The 16,753-nt window shown below is 37.1% G+C and overlaps 1 protein-coding gene across 7 annotated transcripts in view; it reads left to right on the top strand.

The window, feature by feature from the left end:
* MAPK14 (mitogen-activated protein kinase 14) overlaps window positions 1-16,753 on the top strand; it is a 74,311-nt gene that overhangs the window by 41,654 nt on the left and 15,904 nt on the right. For all 7 annotated transcript variants that reach the window (XM_027601582.2, XM_027601586.2, XM_027601585.2 and 4 more), the window contains 5 exons: window positions 5,014-5,125; window positions 5,833-5,862; window positions 6,209-6,256; window positions 6,948-7,062; window positions 7,618-7,689. In XM_027601582.2, coding sequence (XP_027457383.2) covers window positions 5,014-5,125; window positions 5,833-5,862; window positions 6,209-6,256; window positions 6,948-7,062; window positions 7,618-7,689 — 377 coding nt within the window. The remainder of the gene's footprint in view (window positions 1-5,013; window positions 5,126-5,832; window positions 5,863-6,208; window positions 6,257-6,947; window positions 7,063-7,617; window positions 7,690-16,753) is intronic.

Here is a 16,753-nt window from a genome sequence, read left to right as displayed (position 1 = left end):
TCTCTAAACAAAAGGAACTTGTCATTTGAATTTTTAAGATTTATCTTTTTTTTTTCCATCCATACCACTTGTGCCCCAGCTTTTCATTTAAAGAGAAAAATTGTTATATAGTCCTCATTCTTTGTGACTGGCTGAATTATAAATTATTGAAATAGGGTAGCTGTAACTCATCTTGTTATTTGGGAAAAATCTCTCTCTTACCCCAAAATAAATGTTTGTTTGTTTTTTTATATTGTCAAATGTTCCTTTTCTGGAAGGAAACCTTCAATATATTTCTTTGTCCAACTAGGGTTGAAGAAACTAGGTATTTTAGAATCCTGACTAGACTTGGTCCCCAAATCTGTGGTACCTATTCCTTCAGAAAGTCCATCATAACTGTTCTACATTTGATTTTCCCTTCTAGCTTAAAAATAAACAAGGAGGAAAAAAAAAAAAATGGGAGAACTAGGTAGCATTCCAGCTGTTCTTAAGTCAAATTTCCATTAATTTATTTGAGGTGTTATGAACACTGACAATAGTAGTTACGTCTTCACTAAAATGTAATTAAATTTGCTTTCTAGAGACAAATGCTGTAGAAATTATGTGGTCTTCCATGACTGCTCCTTTTGGAATTGACTTATTTAAAATGTGCTCATCTATATTTTCTTCTCACTGCCTTGTTCACTATTTAAAAGTTCATACCACTTCCATAAACATTCAGTAACTTCACATGATGCTTGCTTTTGTCCACTGTTGGAAGATTTATTTTTGGAAACCTTTCTGTATATGATGAGTTGGAATTGGGCAATTGGTGGTTGTGGATTGGTCTTTGGGATTCATGGAAACGACATACAGTGATTAGGTTAGTTCCTGCAAGACACTTCTGCCATGAATAATGCTTTTCAGTTTACTTAATTGTAGCCTGGCAGCAATGCTTGATAGTTATTACTATTTAGACTGATTAATCTTATATACTTACATGATGTTTTGACAGTCTCACCCTCTGTCTGGAAATTTTAGTGATAAAATGGATGTGGTCTCATGGGGACAGTGGGTGGAATATTCTAATTAAAAGCATGCTCTTTCGGGACACCTGAGTGGCTCAGTAGGTTAAGCGTCTGCCTTCGACTCAGGTCATGATCCCAGCGTCCTGGGATCAAGTCCCGCATCAGGCTCCTTGCTCAGCAGGAGCCTGTTTCTCCCTCTGCCTGCCGCTCCCCCTGCTTGTGTGCTTTCTCTCTCTCTGACAAATAAATTAATTAATTAAATCTTTTTTAAAAAAAAGGCAAGCAGTGATCTTCGGGCTGTGTAGGATTTAAGTCACTGGTAACCATTTTTTTTTTTCATTTTATTTTTTTTAAGATTTATTCATTTAGTTGAGAGAGAGAAATAGCAAGAGAGCACGAGTTGGGGGGTGGGAAGAAAGGGAAAAGCAGGCTCCCCTCTGAGCAGGGAGCCCAACACAAGTCGACACAGCTTGATCCCAGGACCCTGGGATCGTGACCTGAGCTGAAAGCAGATGCTTAACCTACTGAGCCACCCAGGCGCCCCTACTGGTAACCATTTAAACACAGTAGTTATACTTGAAATTACTATGGTTGCATTGGTAATACTGCTTAACATATTTGTGAACTAGCACAGACATATTAGTTAAAATTTTTAGGTTTTATTTCAAGGCAAATTAAGATAGATTCTAAATGGAATCATCTAGAACAATGTTTTCTTTGTTTACCTTTTCTCTTTAAAATTATTTTTTAAAGTTGAGAGAATAATCCTTTTACTATCCAAAGTCATAAAAAGTAATTATTTGCAAAACACACTTATAAAATAAAAATTGGATTCTCTCTTCCTCAACCTGAGCCTTGCAATTTGTCATAATTGAAGTTATGGATATGGCAACCATTATACTAAATCTTCTGGGAGAAGTCTAAATATTAACCAGTTTCAAAATATTTCAAAATATTAACCAGTTATTGGCAACATTTTCATATTTGTCAGATTATGTGTCAGTGGGGTTGAAAACTTCGGTGACTGATTAATGGAATATTGCTAGGTTTTTGCCAGCTTTCTTCTTTCATTAAAGGTTAACTTTGATAGTAAGTATTGAGAATTACTACGGAAATTATCTGGAGATACTGCTTCCCAGATTATTGTGATACTTATAAAACTTTTTTTGAAAAGATCATTCTCTTGACTTAAATTTGAAGTCACCTGGAAGAATTTGGAGGCAATATGTGCTGTGATTAAGATCATGCATGGTCCTGAGAGCGGACAGTTTTCATTTCAACCTGATATTACCACTCTTAACCTTGAGCAGGTTACATATCCTTGTTCTGTCTCTGTTTCCTCATCAGTGAAATGGGGAAGCTAATGGGACTTAACCTTACAGAGTTGTCAGGAAGAGACCATGAGACACAGGCATTATAAACAGTGCTTGGCACAGAATAAGCACTGACTCCATCTGGTTATGTTATGTTCAACTTGGAACATCTCTTACAAGAGAACTACCTTTATGAAACATTTCAGAAAGTCCAGTTTTTTCTTTAAGTTACATTTAGAGTCTGCCCTTCCTCAAGGCAGTATAATTGTGCAAGCTTTAAAAATATGAAATGGGGCACCTGGGTGGCTCAGTTGGTTAAGCAACTGCCTTCGGCTCAGGTCATGATCCTGGAGTCCCGGGATCGAGTCCCACATCGGGCTCCCTGCTCAGCGGGGGGTCTGCTTCTCTCTCTGACGCTCTTCCCTCTCGTGCTCTCTGGCTCTCATTCTCTCTCTCTCAAATAAATAAATAAAATCTTTTAAAAATAAAAATAAAAATATGAAATGCTAAAATCTTAATTTTACATCTAAGCTAAGTTCTGTTGATCTTTGTGAAATTGGGAACTGACTGTATCATCCCAACAGGGAAATTATGAAACAGAAAAAAAATTCAATTCCTCTTTGAGGAAAGAAAGTAATAACAAAGTGTGTGTGTGTGTGTCTGTGTGAAGAGAGGTCATACACGTATTTATTTATATAATACATTAATAGTAGATTTAAATTTACTAGCCTGGTTTCTTTCCCTCCAAATTTATAAAAAATAAAAATAGAAATGAAATGAAATCAGCATTCTTCATAGCTCAGTTGGTATACATAATTATTCAGCCTCAGAAATGAGTAGTGATTCTTACACAGTAGATAAAACCTAACCTGCTTTTTAAAAATTCAGCCTTTTTAGTACTGATCTGGTTTTTATGTTCCCATAGCTGTGTATGTAATACAGTAATGAGTGGGTAACGTATTGCATTTAGAATGTCTATGGTGAACCTGTTGGACTTGAATGTAATTGTTCCCTAATCTGACCACATAAGATTAATAACCAGCACCACACCTGTGAGGAGAGGTTCTGGAATGCCCCATCTTGCTTATAGATCATGTTCCTTCTTCCTTTAAAGTAAATGCGGGAATATTGTCAGTGAACAATATCCTTTTGCCAGTGAATCCTGAAAAAGAATTATAATTTGAAAATTTAAAAATACTATTTTAGAATCTACAACTTTGTTTATGAGATGAAAATAGAATGATAGATTTAAAAATCCAAGATACTTTATTACACCAGTGCATTTAGTAGCACTGTATATTTCTCATGCAGAAACACTTTTTTAAAAAACTGATACTAACACATACTTCATTCTGATTTTCATCTTTGCTCTTTTCTCTTTAGATAACTAACATCAAGTAGGAACGAGTATAGAAATTTTTAGAAAAATAGATGGTAGGTCGTAAAGTTAGAATAGGGGTGTTAAAAATGAGCTCCCCATGAGTAGTTACTAAGTTTTTAGCGATCACCGTGGTACTTACTGGGTGGCTATTTTATTTTATTTTATTCATCACGATAACTATACTCTTTAATCCCCGTCACCTATTTCACCCATCGCTCCACCCACATCTTGTCTGGTTTGTATAGTTCAGTTTGTTCTCTATGGTTAAGAGTCTGTTTGTTGGGGCGCCTGGGTGGCTCAGTTGGTTAAGCGACTGCCTTCGGCTCAGGTCATGATCCTGGAGTCCTGGGATCGAGTCCCACATCGGGCTCCCTGCTCAGTGGGGAGTCTGCTTCTCCCTCCGACCCTCTTCCCTCTCGTGCTCTCTATCTCTCATTCTCTCAAATAAATAAAATCTTTAAAAAGAAAAAAAAGAGTCTGTTTGTTGGTTTGTCTCTCGTTCTTTCCCCCCCCTTTGTTCATTTGTTTATGTTCTGCATATGAGTGAGATCAAATATATTTGTCTTTGACTGACTTATTTCGCTTAGCATTGTACTCTAGCTCCATCCATGTGGTTGCAAATGGCAAGATTTCTTTCTTTTTAATGGCTGAGTAATATTTCATTGTGTATGTGTGTGTGTATACACTACATCTTCATCCATTCATCTATCAATGGTTACTTGGGCTGCTTCCATAGTTTGGCTATTGTAAATAGTGCTGCAATGAACATAGAGGTGCATGTATCCCTTTGAATTAGTGTTTTTGTATTTTGGGGTAAATACCCAATAGTGTGATTACTGGATTGTAGAGTAGTTCTATTTTTAATTTTTTGAGGAACCGCCATACCGTTTCCACAGCAGCTGCACCATTTTGCATTCCCACCAACAGTGTCAGAGGGTTCCTTTTTCTCCACATCCTTGCCAACATTGGTTGTTTCTTGTGTTTTTAATTGTAGCCATTCTGACAGGTGTGAGGTGATAGCTCATTGTAGTTTTGATTTGCATTTCTCTGATGAATGATGTTGAGCATCTTTTCATGTGTCTGTTGGCCATCTGTATGTCTTGTTTGGAGAAATGTCCATGTCTTCTGCCCATTTCTTAATTACTTGTTTTTTGGGTATTGAGTTGTATCAGTTTATATATTTTGGATACTAACCCTTTATCAGATTTGCAAATATCTTCTATTCGGTAAGTTACAATTTAGGAGTGGCCTTTTCTTAAAAACTTTTAGAAGTCTTATGAAGATAAGAGCTTTTATAGGAGTTCTGGATTATTAACTCTCCATTAATTTCTAGGTATCTGGTCACCCATCTCATGGGAGCAGATCTGAACAACATTGTGAAATGTCAGAAGCTTACTGATGACCATGTTCAGTTCCTCATCTACCAGATTCTCCGAGGTCTCAAGGTATATTCTTCCTTCTCCATTCCAAGGCTTAAGAAAAGGAAGGAAAAAAAACCAACAAACCTTTCCTATGGAAAATTTCAAACACTCACAAAATCACAAGTACAATCATAATGTAATGAACCCCTATGTTTACTCAGTGACCACAGTTACGAACAATATGGCCAATCTTGTCTTTTGTATTTCTCAATCCCTGGATTATTTTAAGGCAAGTCCAGGCATAATGTCATTCCACCCATAGATATTTCAGTATGTATGTCTAAGAGCTCAGGATGTCATTCTTACATCTAAAGAGTAGTAATAATTTCTTGAGATAATCTAATACCTGGTCAGTGTCATGTTGAAACTTTAAAAACCTCCTCAAGGAGCCCAATTTATTTGTGGGAGGGGCAGGTAAGTAATGTTTTAAAATTAAGCCACCTTTGACATTTAGCAGCTTTGAGTCCTCATTGAGCTCCACAGCACCCACCATAAAATGGGTTGAAAGCTCTGTTTAACTCATACCTCAACTCTATGAGTAGAGTTGATGGTATAGAAATCATAGTTATGATAAATGTACAGATTACTATTAATTACTTGTTCTCATTTCTAATCCCATTATTTAATACTAGCAGTTCTTACTGGTTCATGAAAATATATTTAACTGTGTCATATGACTGTAAGAGGTTGGAGATAACTTTTTGATTAATTGAGCATTTTTTCTTTCACAGTATATCCATTCAGCTGACATAATTCACAGGGTAATGTATTGTGATTTTGATTAAATTATTTGGGGAGGAGGGGGGTACTGAAGTGAAGAGGACTGGCATTCAGCCAAGATCCTAATCTGAACTTACTTTAGCCATGGAACTGTATTGATTGATTGTAACTTTGCTCTAGGTTTAAACTGATTAAAGAAAGAAGATGTATAGTTTTTAGTTATTTAAGGCTAATTAGGACTAGCTAGTGACTATAGATGAAGATCATTGGTAGCTGGATAAAGTCTTAATTACCTTTATGTTTGGATCTTCATCATTACCTGTAGGGAGAAAACCTACCATGTATCCCAAAGTTGACCCTGTCCCTCTCTGTACTTTTGCTTCCTAGGACCTAAAACCTAGTAATCTAGCAGTGAATGAAGACTGTGAGCTGAAGGTGAGATGAACAGACACTGGTTATTGTTTGTTTCAACGTGTAATTATGTGTTTGACTAACCAGGCAGACTGTATCCAAAAATTCATACTGCCCTTAGGAATAGCAGATTTTGAAATTTGAACCGCCCCTCCGCTACCCCTAATCCTGGCTTCAGACAACCACTAATCTGCTTGCTGACAATATAGATTTATTTTTTCTGGAGTTTCATATAAATGGAATCATACAGTCTCTTTGTGTGTATGTGTCTAACTTATGCTTCGTATAATATATTTGAAATCTGTGTTTTATCAGTAGTTCATTCCTTTTTATTGCTGAGTAGTATTCATTTAATGAATATGCCAGAATTTGTTTATCCATCTCCCCTTGATAGACATTTGCTTCAATTCTAGTTTGGGGCTGTGTATAGCTGCTATGAATATTCATATTCAAGCCTTTGGGTTGGATGTATGTTTCCATTGCTCTTGAGTAAATCCCCAGGAGTAGCATTTTTTGTTTAGCTTTTTGTAATTTTATTTTTTAAAGTTCTTGCTATGTTTATCATGTGTTCTAAGCATGGACTAGGAAGTATGTTTATGAAAGTCCTATATTGTTCTTCCTTTTTCTAAGGCACTAGAGTTTTTTTCCTCTCCTGCTTTATTAGTCTTAGGAGGAGCTTAACTGTCCAGTGCCTGATTTCTCTTCTCTCCCTTAGATCTTGGATTTTGGACTGGCCCGACATACAGATGATGAAATGACAGGCTATGTGGCCACCAGGTGGTACCGGGCTCCTGAGATCATGCTGAACTGGATGCATTACAACCAGACAGGTATTACTTTTATTGGTTATTTGGCACCTTATTAGTCACCATATTGGGTGTATTTGGGATTCTCAGAAGTGGAGATGGTGGGAGTGGGAGGAAACATCTCCCCCCCGCACCCAGGGATCCTTTTAAAGTCGACAGGAAATATTTCAGTTGCTCAGATAGAGAAAGTGGGATTTTTATACACAGCTTTCAGACTTTGTGATTTAGTAGTTGGGTTTTTATTTATTTAGATTTCCAACATATTCTGTGAGTACTTCTACCTGAAGACAGTGGGTTCATAATTTTAACCTCTCAACATTACTTTGGAGAATCTACCATTTCTACCAGTAAGAATCTCTACCCCTTTGTGAACAGCTTGTTTCTCTTGCCTTAACTATGTTTTGATGTCCCACCTATGTAGCCCTTTACTGGGGTCTTAATAAAGCTTCTGTAAAGAAGAGTATGAACCTCGAATGTATTATATATTAGTTTGAGTATTTCACCTCTAGTTATAGTTTCATTTGTGGTCAAGTATGATGACAGTGACATCGTATGCCCTTTTCTCTTTAATTTTGCCAGTTGATATTTGGTCAGTGGGATGCATAATGGCCGAGCTGTTGACTGGAAGAACGTTGTTTCCTGGTACAGACCGTATCCTTTAAAAAGTTTTGGATTCTTGTTTCTTATCTGTATTTCAGTGTCCATGGAAGTATATTGCTTTTACCTATCTGTAGGGAAGGCTCTCAGTTACTTGCTTAAATAGTTCAGATATGTGTTATGAGGTCTGCCCTCTGACTGAATATCTTGCCTTGTCAAGAAAGAGCCTTCAATTTACTTGTGTGAGTTGGAAACATTCCTCATAAGCTGGAGAACTCTTTACATCTCTCACATATCATCTTTTTACAGTGAGTCCCTTATTATATTAATCTTCTCACAGCAGTTCTGCAACCTGAGTGTATTTCTGAGAAGCTCCAGATCTCAATGACTGGTTTAGTCTGCTTGTACAACACTTAATGAGCACAAGGTACCATTTACAAATCAGGGGTATCTTTAGCTTTTGTGTTTGGTTTACATGTTAAAAAGATTATATTTGGTCCCTATAATGATGTACCTGTTGACTATCTTTATATTTGTTGTTTAACAACAAATAATAAAAACAAGAAGTGATAAGGTCATCCTGACGTGTGCCTTTTTTTTTTTTTTTTTTGCAGCACAATTTTGTTTTTAGCCTAGAGTGTAGCCAAACCTGAATTTACTTCCAGATTTATTATCTAGTTTATAGTTTATCATGGCCCTTTTATTTTAGGTCCTTTCTTGTCTGCTGCATGCCCATTTCATGGTTTAGAAATAATATCAGCAAAATGTGGTTTGTTGGAACCCCCCTTACTTGGGGAAAATGTTCAGGTGAGAAAGAATGTTGACTTACGTGTCTAGAATTAGGTTTGAAGATTTTTGTATAATTCATCTGACTATCCTGGGAGTGGGTTTGGTTGAGCTTTAAAGATGCTGCAGTTACGCTATGAATGTGTTCTATCGTGCTTAGAGACCTAAAAGCTGTTTCAGCCCCTCACCTAAGCAAACTCATGGAGTTTATAAACCAGAACATCAGTTTACTTGCTTACAGTTCGGGACATACTTCTGTGGTGACCATGATGTTCATGTTATCTATCCACAGGTTCTAACTATCTTCTGCCAGAGGAAATGTACTTTCCTAATGAACTGAAAAACTTCTGCCCCTCAGGCAAAGCTGTTTATTTCCCTCTGAATATTTCTGCATTGATACAGAGCTCTGTCTCCGTATACTTACTGCTCCTCATGCCCAGATTCTTAGTTTAAATACCTAGTGTTTCTCCTTTGTCCTTTGCTTCATTCACCTTATGTCTACTTCTTAGAAATATGGTATATACATTACAGTCCAGACTAAGAGAATTAGGGAAAATTTGTAATGCCCCCTTTCCTCAGGTACATATCTCAGAGTCCCAGCCTTTAGCCTGTCTTCCTGAGCATACTACTCTGCTGCATTGCTCTGGTCCCCTCTTCCCTCATCTCCTTTATTATCTCTGTTTCCGTCTGTCTCCAGTCAGCTGCAGACACTTTTGCCTACATAAATAACCAGAGTGGTGGAGACAGAGAGCTAGCAGGGTGTACTAGTCGAGAGCACAGACTCTGGAATCAGACTTCCTGGGTGTAGATCCTACCTCGTTTACTCCCCAGCTCTGTGACTTTGAGCACATTTTCTAACCTGTATCTCCCGGTTTCCTTAACCATAAAATGTTAATGGTATATACCTCGCAAGGTGGCTGTGAGAATTCAGTGAGATAGTATCTGGAACGTTCTTGGAGCCTGCCAGGAAATGTTAGCCATCATCTTCATTAGTGACTTTTGGGAAACAATTTTTCCCTTTCCTTTCGCACCCTGTTTTCTACCTATGAATCATTAAAGGTTAATTTTTGTTTGTTTGTTTTATTTAAATTTTGTGACGAGTAGTAAAGGACCCTTGGCAGGCTACTGGTAAAAAGGTTTCAAAGCAGTTGTGCCCTGTGGTTTTATCTCAGACAGCTGCCTACTCCCTGATGTCTTGACTCTTTTAGAATGCCAACTTCATGCTGCCTGGGTGGCTCAGTTGGTTAAGCATCTGAGTCTTGATTTCAGCTCAGGTCATGATCTCAGGTTTGTGAGATCAAGCCCTGCGTCGGGCTCTGTGCTGGGTGTGGAGCCTGTTTGAGATTCTGTCTTTCCCTCTCCCTCTGCCCACCGTCCCCCATCTCCCCGATCTTGCACACACACACACACACACACACACACTCTCTCGAAAAAAAAATAATAATAAAAAAATAAAAGAATGCTAACTTTCAACCTGGAAGAAGTCTTCCCTTGTTATGCATACTTTTTTTTCCTTCTATGAGCTTTAGAGAAAACCTAGCATTTAGACCTTTTCCCATGGGCTTTTTTTTTTTTTAATGCACGTAAATTCATTTCAAAATTCTTATTTTAGTAATACACCATTTCTTTTCACTTGGCTCTTTTTGAGACAGATATTCTCCTGGGATCATAAAAATCAAATTCAGAGGATTTGTATTTGTAATATATGTAACCCCCATCTTGTCAGTTGCCATCTGTTTGGATATAGCTTTGGTGGCCTGACAAGGAAAGAGGAAAGTGTTTTCTATTTTTTTTTTTTTTCTTGCCTGAAGTGTGTAATTGCTTATAGTCTAGCAATAGTGGTTCTTAACTCTCATTTTTCATCAGAATACTTTAGGGAGCTTTTAAAAACTCCAAATGTCTGGGCACCACCCCAGAGACCCAACTTCAGTTGGTGTGGGGTCAAAGCACAGGCTTTGGCATATTTTTTAAGTCCCCAGTTGATTCTAGTGTGTAGCAGGTGCTAAGCACAACTAGAATTTAACCCAGCTGACTTTTACTTTTAACCTTTTAGGCTGATCCTAAAAAAATTATTTAGTTAGGCAGTCTTTCCTCATTTTTTTTTTTAAAGATACCAATGAGATCAGAAAATTAAGAATTTAGACTTATCTACTTGGGGGCCTGGAAGGATGTTAGAAAACCTCTAATTGAACTCCCTGTTTTTAATAGATGTGAGGAAACCAAGACCCAGAAAAGATAGATCCAAAACTGTTATATATGACTCAGGTCACAGTTTCTTTCCATCATTTTGTTACCTATTCCCCTGATTTCTAGAACTTCTCTTAAAACCTTTGGAGAATGTGCTGGCCCCACCATTCTTCCTTTGCCCAGAAAAGCATGCAGCTACTGCTTATTTATGATTTTTAAATGCAGCTGAATGCCGAGGCAACCTCTAGAGCATGCTCTTTATTTGAGTGCAGTTTTCTCCCTGTTTTCCTCATTTATTAATCAACTTCCATTTAGAACTGGTGGCTTTAGCTTCTAGATAAGTGCTATCTAATAGAATTTTCTGTGGTTTTGCAAATGTTTTATATTTGTGCTGCACACTATGGTGGTTGGTAGCCACCAGCCACATGTGGCTATTGAGCACTTAAAATGTGGCTAGTGAAACTTAGGGAACTGATTAAAAATATCTCTGTGGTAAAATGTATTAACATAAAATTTGCCATTTTAACTTTTTCTTATTGTGGTAAAATATACCTAACACAAAATTTACCATTTTAACCATTTTTAAATATACAGTCCAGGGGCACTAATTATATTCACAAAGTTGTGCAGCCATCACCACTATCTTATTTCCAAAACATTTTCATCACCTCATACTGAAACTCAGTACCCATTGAATAATAACTCCCCCATTCTTCTTTCCCATAACCTCTAGTTTCCTCTCTTCTATTTCCTGAATTTGCTTATTCTAGATATTTCTTATAAGTGGAATCACATAATAATTGTTCTTTTGTTTCTTGGTTATTTCCCTTAGCCATGTTTTCAAGGTTCATCTGCGTTGTAGCATGTTATCAGAACCTCATTCCTTTTTATGGCTGAATACTATTCCCTTGTGTGTATATGCCCCATTTTGTTTATGTACTCATCTGTTCATTGACACTTGGGTTATTTTCACCTTTGGCAATTATGATTAGTGCTACAATGAACATTGACATACAGTTATTTGAGTCTCTGCTTTCAATTCTTTGCGGTATATATCTAGGAGTGGAATTGTTGGGTCATGTGGTAATTCTGTGTTTAGCTTTTTGGTGAGCCACCAAACTATTTTCCACAGCAGTTGCACCATTTTTGCCCACCAATGATGTATGAGCAATTTCTCCACATCTTCACCAACACTTGTTCCTTCCCCCTTCTCCTCCCCCCTTTTTTTAATTGTAGCCATCATTGCAGGTACAAAGTGGTACCTCTTCATAATTTTAATTTGTATTTCCCTAATGACCAATAATGTTGAGCATCTGTCCCTGTGTTTATTGTCCATTTGTATATCTTCTGTGGACGAATATCTGCTCAAGTCCATTACCCATCTTTTAATTGGGTGGTCTTTTTATTGTTGAGTTTAGTTCTTTATATATTCTGGATATTAAACCTTCATTAGATACATGATTTGCAAATATTTTCTCCCCTTCTCTGGGCTGTCTGTTCACTTTCTTGATAATGTCCTTTGATATACTAAGGTTTTGATTTTTTGAAGTTCCAATTTATTTTTTCTTTTGTTGCTCATGTCATAACTAAGAATATATTACCAAATTCAAAGTTGTGAAGATTTACTATGTTTTCTACTAAGAATTGTATGCGTTTCTCTTATATTTAGGTCTTTGATCCATTTCGAGTTAAGTTTTGTATATGATGTAAGGTTAGAGTTCCAGCTTTATTCTTTTGCATGTGGAAATCCAGTGGTCTCAGCACGATTTGTTGAAGAGACTATCCCCCACTGAATGGGCCTGGCACTTCTGTCAAAAGCTAACTCTATTCCATTTGTCTATATATCTGTCCTTATAGTATTTCCACATTATTTTGATTCCTGAAACTTTATATGGTAAGTTTTGAATTCAGGAAGTGTGAATCCTTCAATTTTGTTCTCATTGTCAAGTGTTTTTGTTTTGGTTCTTCAGGGTCTTTTGTAATCCTATATGAATTTGAGAATGGACTTTTCCATTTCTGCAGAAAAGGCTATTGGACTTTTGCTAGAGATCGTGTTGAATTTTTAGGTCACTTTGGGTATTATTGACATCTTAACAATATAAAGTCTTCCTTTCCATGAACACCAGATGTCTTCCCATTTATTAGTTCTTAATTTCTTTCAGCAATGTTTTATAATTTTCACTGGACAAATCTTTCACCTTCGTGGTTAAATGTATTCCTGAGTATTTTATTCTTTTAGAATAAAAGATTGTAAATGAAATTGCTTTCTTTTTTCCTTTTGTTTTTTTATTTTTTATGCTTTTTTTTAAAGATTTTATTTATTTGAGAGAAAGAGAAAGAGAGCACAAGCGGGTGGGGGGGTTAAGGGGGAGGGAGACACAGACTCCCTGCGAAGCAGGGAGCCCGATGTGGGACTCAATCTCAGGACCCTGGGATCATGACCTGAGCTGAAGGCAGTCGCTTAACCGACTGAGCCACCCAGGCGCCCCTGAAATTGCTTTCTTAATTTCTTTTTTTTTTTTAAGATTTTATTTATTCATTTGAGACACAGAGAGAGAGAGAGATAGCATGAGCAGGGGGAGAGGGAGAAGCAGGCTCCTCGAGAAGCAGGCTCCTCGCTGAGCAGGGAGCCCAATGTGGGGCTCCATCCCAGGACCCTGGGATCATGACCTGAGCCGAAGGCAGACGCTCAACCATCTGAGCCACCCAGGCGCCCCTCTTAATTTCCTTTTCAGGTTGTTTATTGTTGGTGTGTAGAAACACAGCTGATTTTTGTTGATTTTGTGCACTGCATCTTTACTCAAATTGTTTATTAGCTCTAGTAGGTTTCTTGTAGATTCTCTGGTATTTTCTATACATAGGATTGGGTCATCTGCAAATAGAGATGGTTTTCCTTCTCCCTTTCCAGTTGTTCTGGCTGGAACTTCCAGTACAGTGTTGAATAGCAGTAATGAAGTGGGCATCCTTGTTCTCTTCTTATCTTAGAGGGAAAGTTTTCAGTTTGTCTCCACTGTCCATGATTTTAGCTGTGTATTTTTCATAAATGCTCTTTATTTGGTCAAGGAAGTATCGTGTCAGAGAAGTTCCTTTGTATTCATGGTTTTATGAGTGTTTTTAATCTGAATTTCAAATTTTATTAGATTTCATTTAGATGACATTTAAATGTAATTAATCACATGTAATTGATATTACATTGGACAGTGCAGTTTTAGATCTCTGTTAAGTTTTGTTTCTATTCTACCTTTTTCTCACTTTTTTTGTGATTAGTCTCCTCCTTGAGAGATTCTTTTAGTACTGGTTGTTAATAATCTTTAGAGTTCCCCTAAAGGGAAGAAATACTAATTCTTGTCTCAAAGCTAATTATATATTGTTAGTTTAGAAACTATTTTCATTTATGACTGTGTAGAACCCTTCTTCCATCTAGCTCAAAATAGTATTATTAATGTAAAGAATGAAGCCCTGCCTTATAAGCCCAGTTGACTAGGTATAGCAAGTGGACACGGCTAGCAGAACTTCATATTTAGAAGAGAGTGAGGATAAAGAATGTCTCTTCGAGTCTAGCACTAACTTATTTCTTATTTATTAATAAATGGTAAGACATCTGGTGTTCATGGAAAGGAAGACTTTATATTGTTAAGATGTCAGTAATACCCAAAGTGACCTAAAAATTCAACACAATCTCTAGCAAAATTCCAATAGCCTTTTCTGCAGAAATGGAAAAGTCCATTCTCAGATTCATATGGGATTACAAAATCGGGTCTAGTGCTAACTTATTTCAAAGCTGGAAACTGATTTTGAGAAGTATGACCAGTTAGAAAATAGTTTTACTAACAGTTAATAGTCTATAGCCTAAAGGAGGAGAGAAAATGAGTTTCACAGTTCTGTTACCCACCAGATACTGTTTTCTCTTCCAGAGATCACAGCATTTCCTTGCTGTGGTTTTCCTTTCCTAGGTAATCACATGAATTTCCTAAATGTGTAAAACTTTTGTTCCTTCTTTCATTTTAATAGAAGTGGTACTCTTTAAGATATTAACTAGAAGATAATGGAGCTGATGGGTTATAATCCACTTGCCATTAGCTGCTGCCTTACTCCATATGAATTTCCTTAGTGTATTAAATTTGCTTCTTAATTCTGCTTTATTCATTTCTTCTTTTGATTTTTGCAAACATTTTATGAAATACTTACAAAAAGACAATAATATAATGAACACTGGTGTTCATAGCTCCCAGATCATGAGATAAAACATGCCAATAGAGCTAAAAAACTTCTGGTGTACCCCTTCCTGTCACATCTACCCCTTACTTGCAGTCACTGGTTTCAAATATTCTCTCATTTTATTTTTCTTAATTAAAGAAATTTTTTGAAAGTAAGCTCTACTCACAGCATGGGGCTTAAACTCACAATCCTGAGATCAAGAGTTGCAGTGCGGCACCAACTAAGGGAGGCAGTGAGGCACCCTTGTTCTCTCTCATTTTAGAATTAATTAATTAATTAATTTTAGTGGGGGAGGGGCAGAGGGAGAGAGAGAATCTCAAGCAGACTCCCGCCGAGCACAGAGCCTGATGCAGGGCTTGATTTCAAGACCCGGAGATCATGACCTGAGCTGAAAGCAAGAGTCAGCGCTCAACCAACTGAGCCACGCAGGCGCCCCTGTTCTCTCTCATTTTAAAAAAAAACAGTTTTACTTTAGACACTAAAAGCAAGTGTCCTAATAAATGTTGAAGAAGAAAAATATTTCAATAGGTTATTTGCCTTTTCTTCTCCCAACTTGAAAATACAGAATTTTTTCCCAGAAAAGGTTGCAATTTTCATGTGTCCACAAACCTAGAGTACCTTAAGAATTTTTGTGTGTTGACAGTGAAAATGACTATTGTGACAGCCAAGAAGAGAAGAAAGTAGACTAAGTCTTCTAGTCCATCCTGTCTCCAGGAGGATCTCCTACCTCCACACTTTGATGTTCTGGCTTTGTCTGTATGAGTTTTGTCTCATTGAAAACTGCGGCTCACTTGCAGCAGTAGCTGCAGGGAGGTCCTGCCCCACTGGTCCTCTTCCTCATCTTCAACTCTTTGGCCTGTGGACACTTTCTTGGAGTTGCCTAGAACACTTAGAAGTGAAGAGAATATTCCTCTCTTACTTTCCCTGTAATTACCCTAGTACTCTTAGGTTGATTTCCTTAACTGTTTGTTCTCCCTTTTACTTTTGTTACAGAGAACCTAAAGAGTAATCTTAGGCCTCGGTGGTTGTTTTAGAAAGGACCAGGAGATCTAGGATTTAAATTTTGACAGTTGATTGTGACTATTAAAACACGTTTTTACCTAATAGTAAAATTTCTTCTATCTAGGAAAAAGGTGTTAAACCAATTATGAAGGATGACTTATGGAAATAAATAATTGTCATAATGTGGTAAATTTTGCTTTGGTCTGCTTATGTAGCTACTTGAAGCTCCTTCTGGCCTTAACTGCCTGGACAAATTGTAGTGACCTTACAGTAGCTGGTACTATTGGAAGACTGACCTTTATTTCAGTGGATTTGCCAGCTCTTGGAGAACCTATGGTGATTTCTTCCGAAGTCTGCATGCTTTGACGTCCTTCATGCAAGTGCTTTTAGCTACTAAGTAGATTTTTATTTTGTGTTGTGTGTTTACTAATCTAAGTATTGGCTATCATGCTGTAGCAATTCTTTTTGTCCATAGCCCTTACACACTCATGGCACTATTTGTACACTCTCTATGATGTAAACACCTCAGATGGAGTGTTCAGAAACTTTCTTAGGCCTGATATTAAATGAAACAACTTTTCGTAACTTTTTTGTATTTAGACTTTCCATAGAGTTATGGTCATTATAGGTTTTTGAGGGCAAGGCAGAGCTGAGTTAAAAAGCATATTACAGCAAGTCTTTTCAAGCCAACCAGTATTTATTGAACTACTCTGTGGACGGTGCTAGAGATAAAATAGCAGCTGTCCCTAAAAACAGAATGATCATACTCAGTGGAAAGTGAGTTATAGGAGTTACTGGGACAAATGCCTACTCTCTATTTATAAAATAAGACAGTGATAAAAATGCTATAATAGAGGTATAAATAAGTTATTGAGAAGAAGTAGAGATTATTTTGAACCTAAGATATCCAGAAAGACTTCATGGC

This window comes from Zalophus californianus, chromosome 7 (genome assembly GCF_009762305.2).
Source record: "Zalophus californianus isolate mZalCal1 chromosome 7, mZalCal1.pri.v2, whole genome shotgun sequence".
NCBI lineage: Eukaryota > Metazoa > Chordata > Mammalia > Carnivora > Otariidae > Zalophus > Zalophus californianus.
The sequence above is the reverse complement of the archived record's forward strand: the minus strand, read 5'-3'. Positions and strand labels throughout refer to the sequence as shown.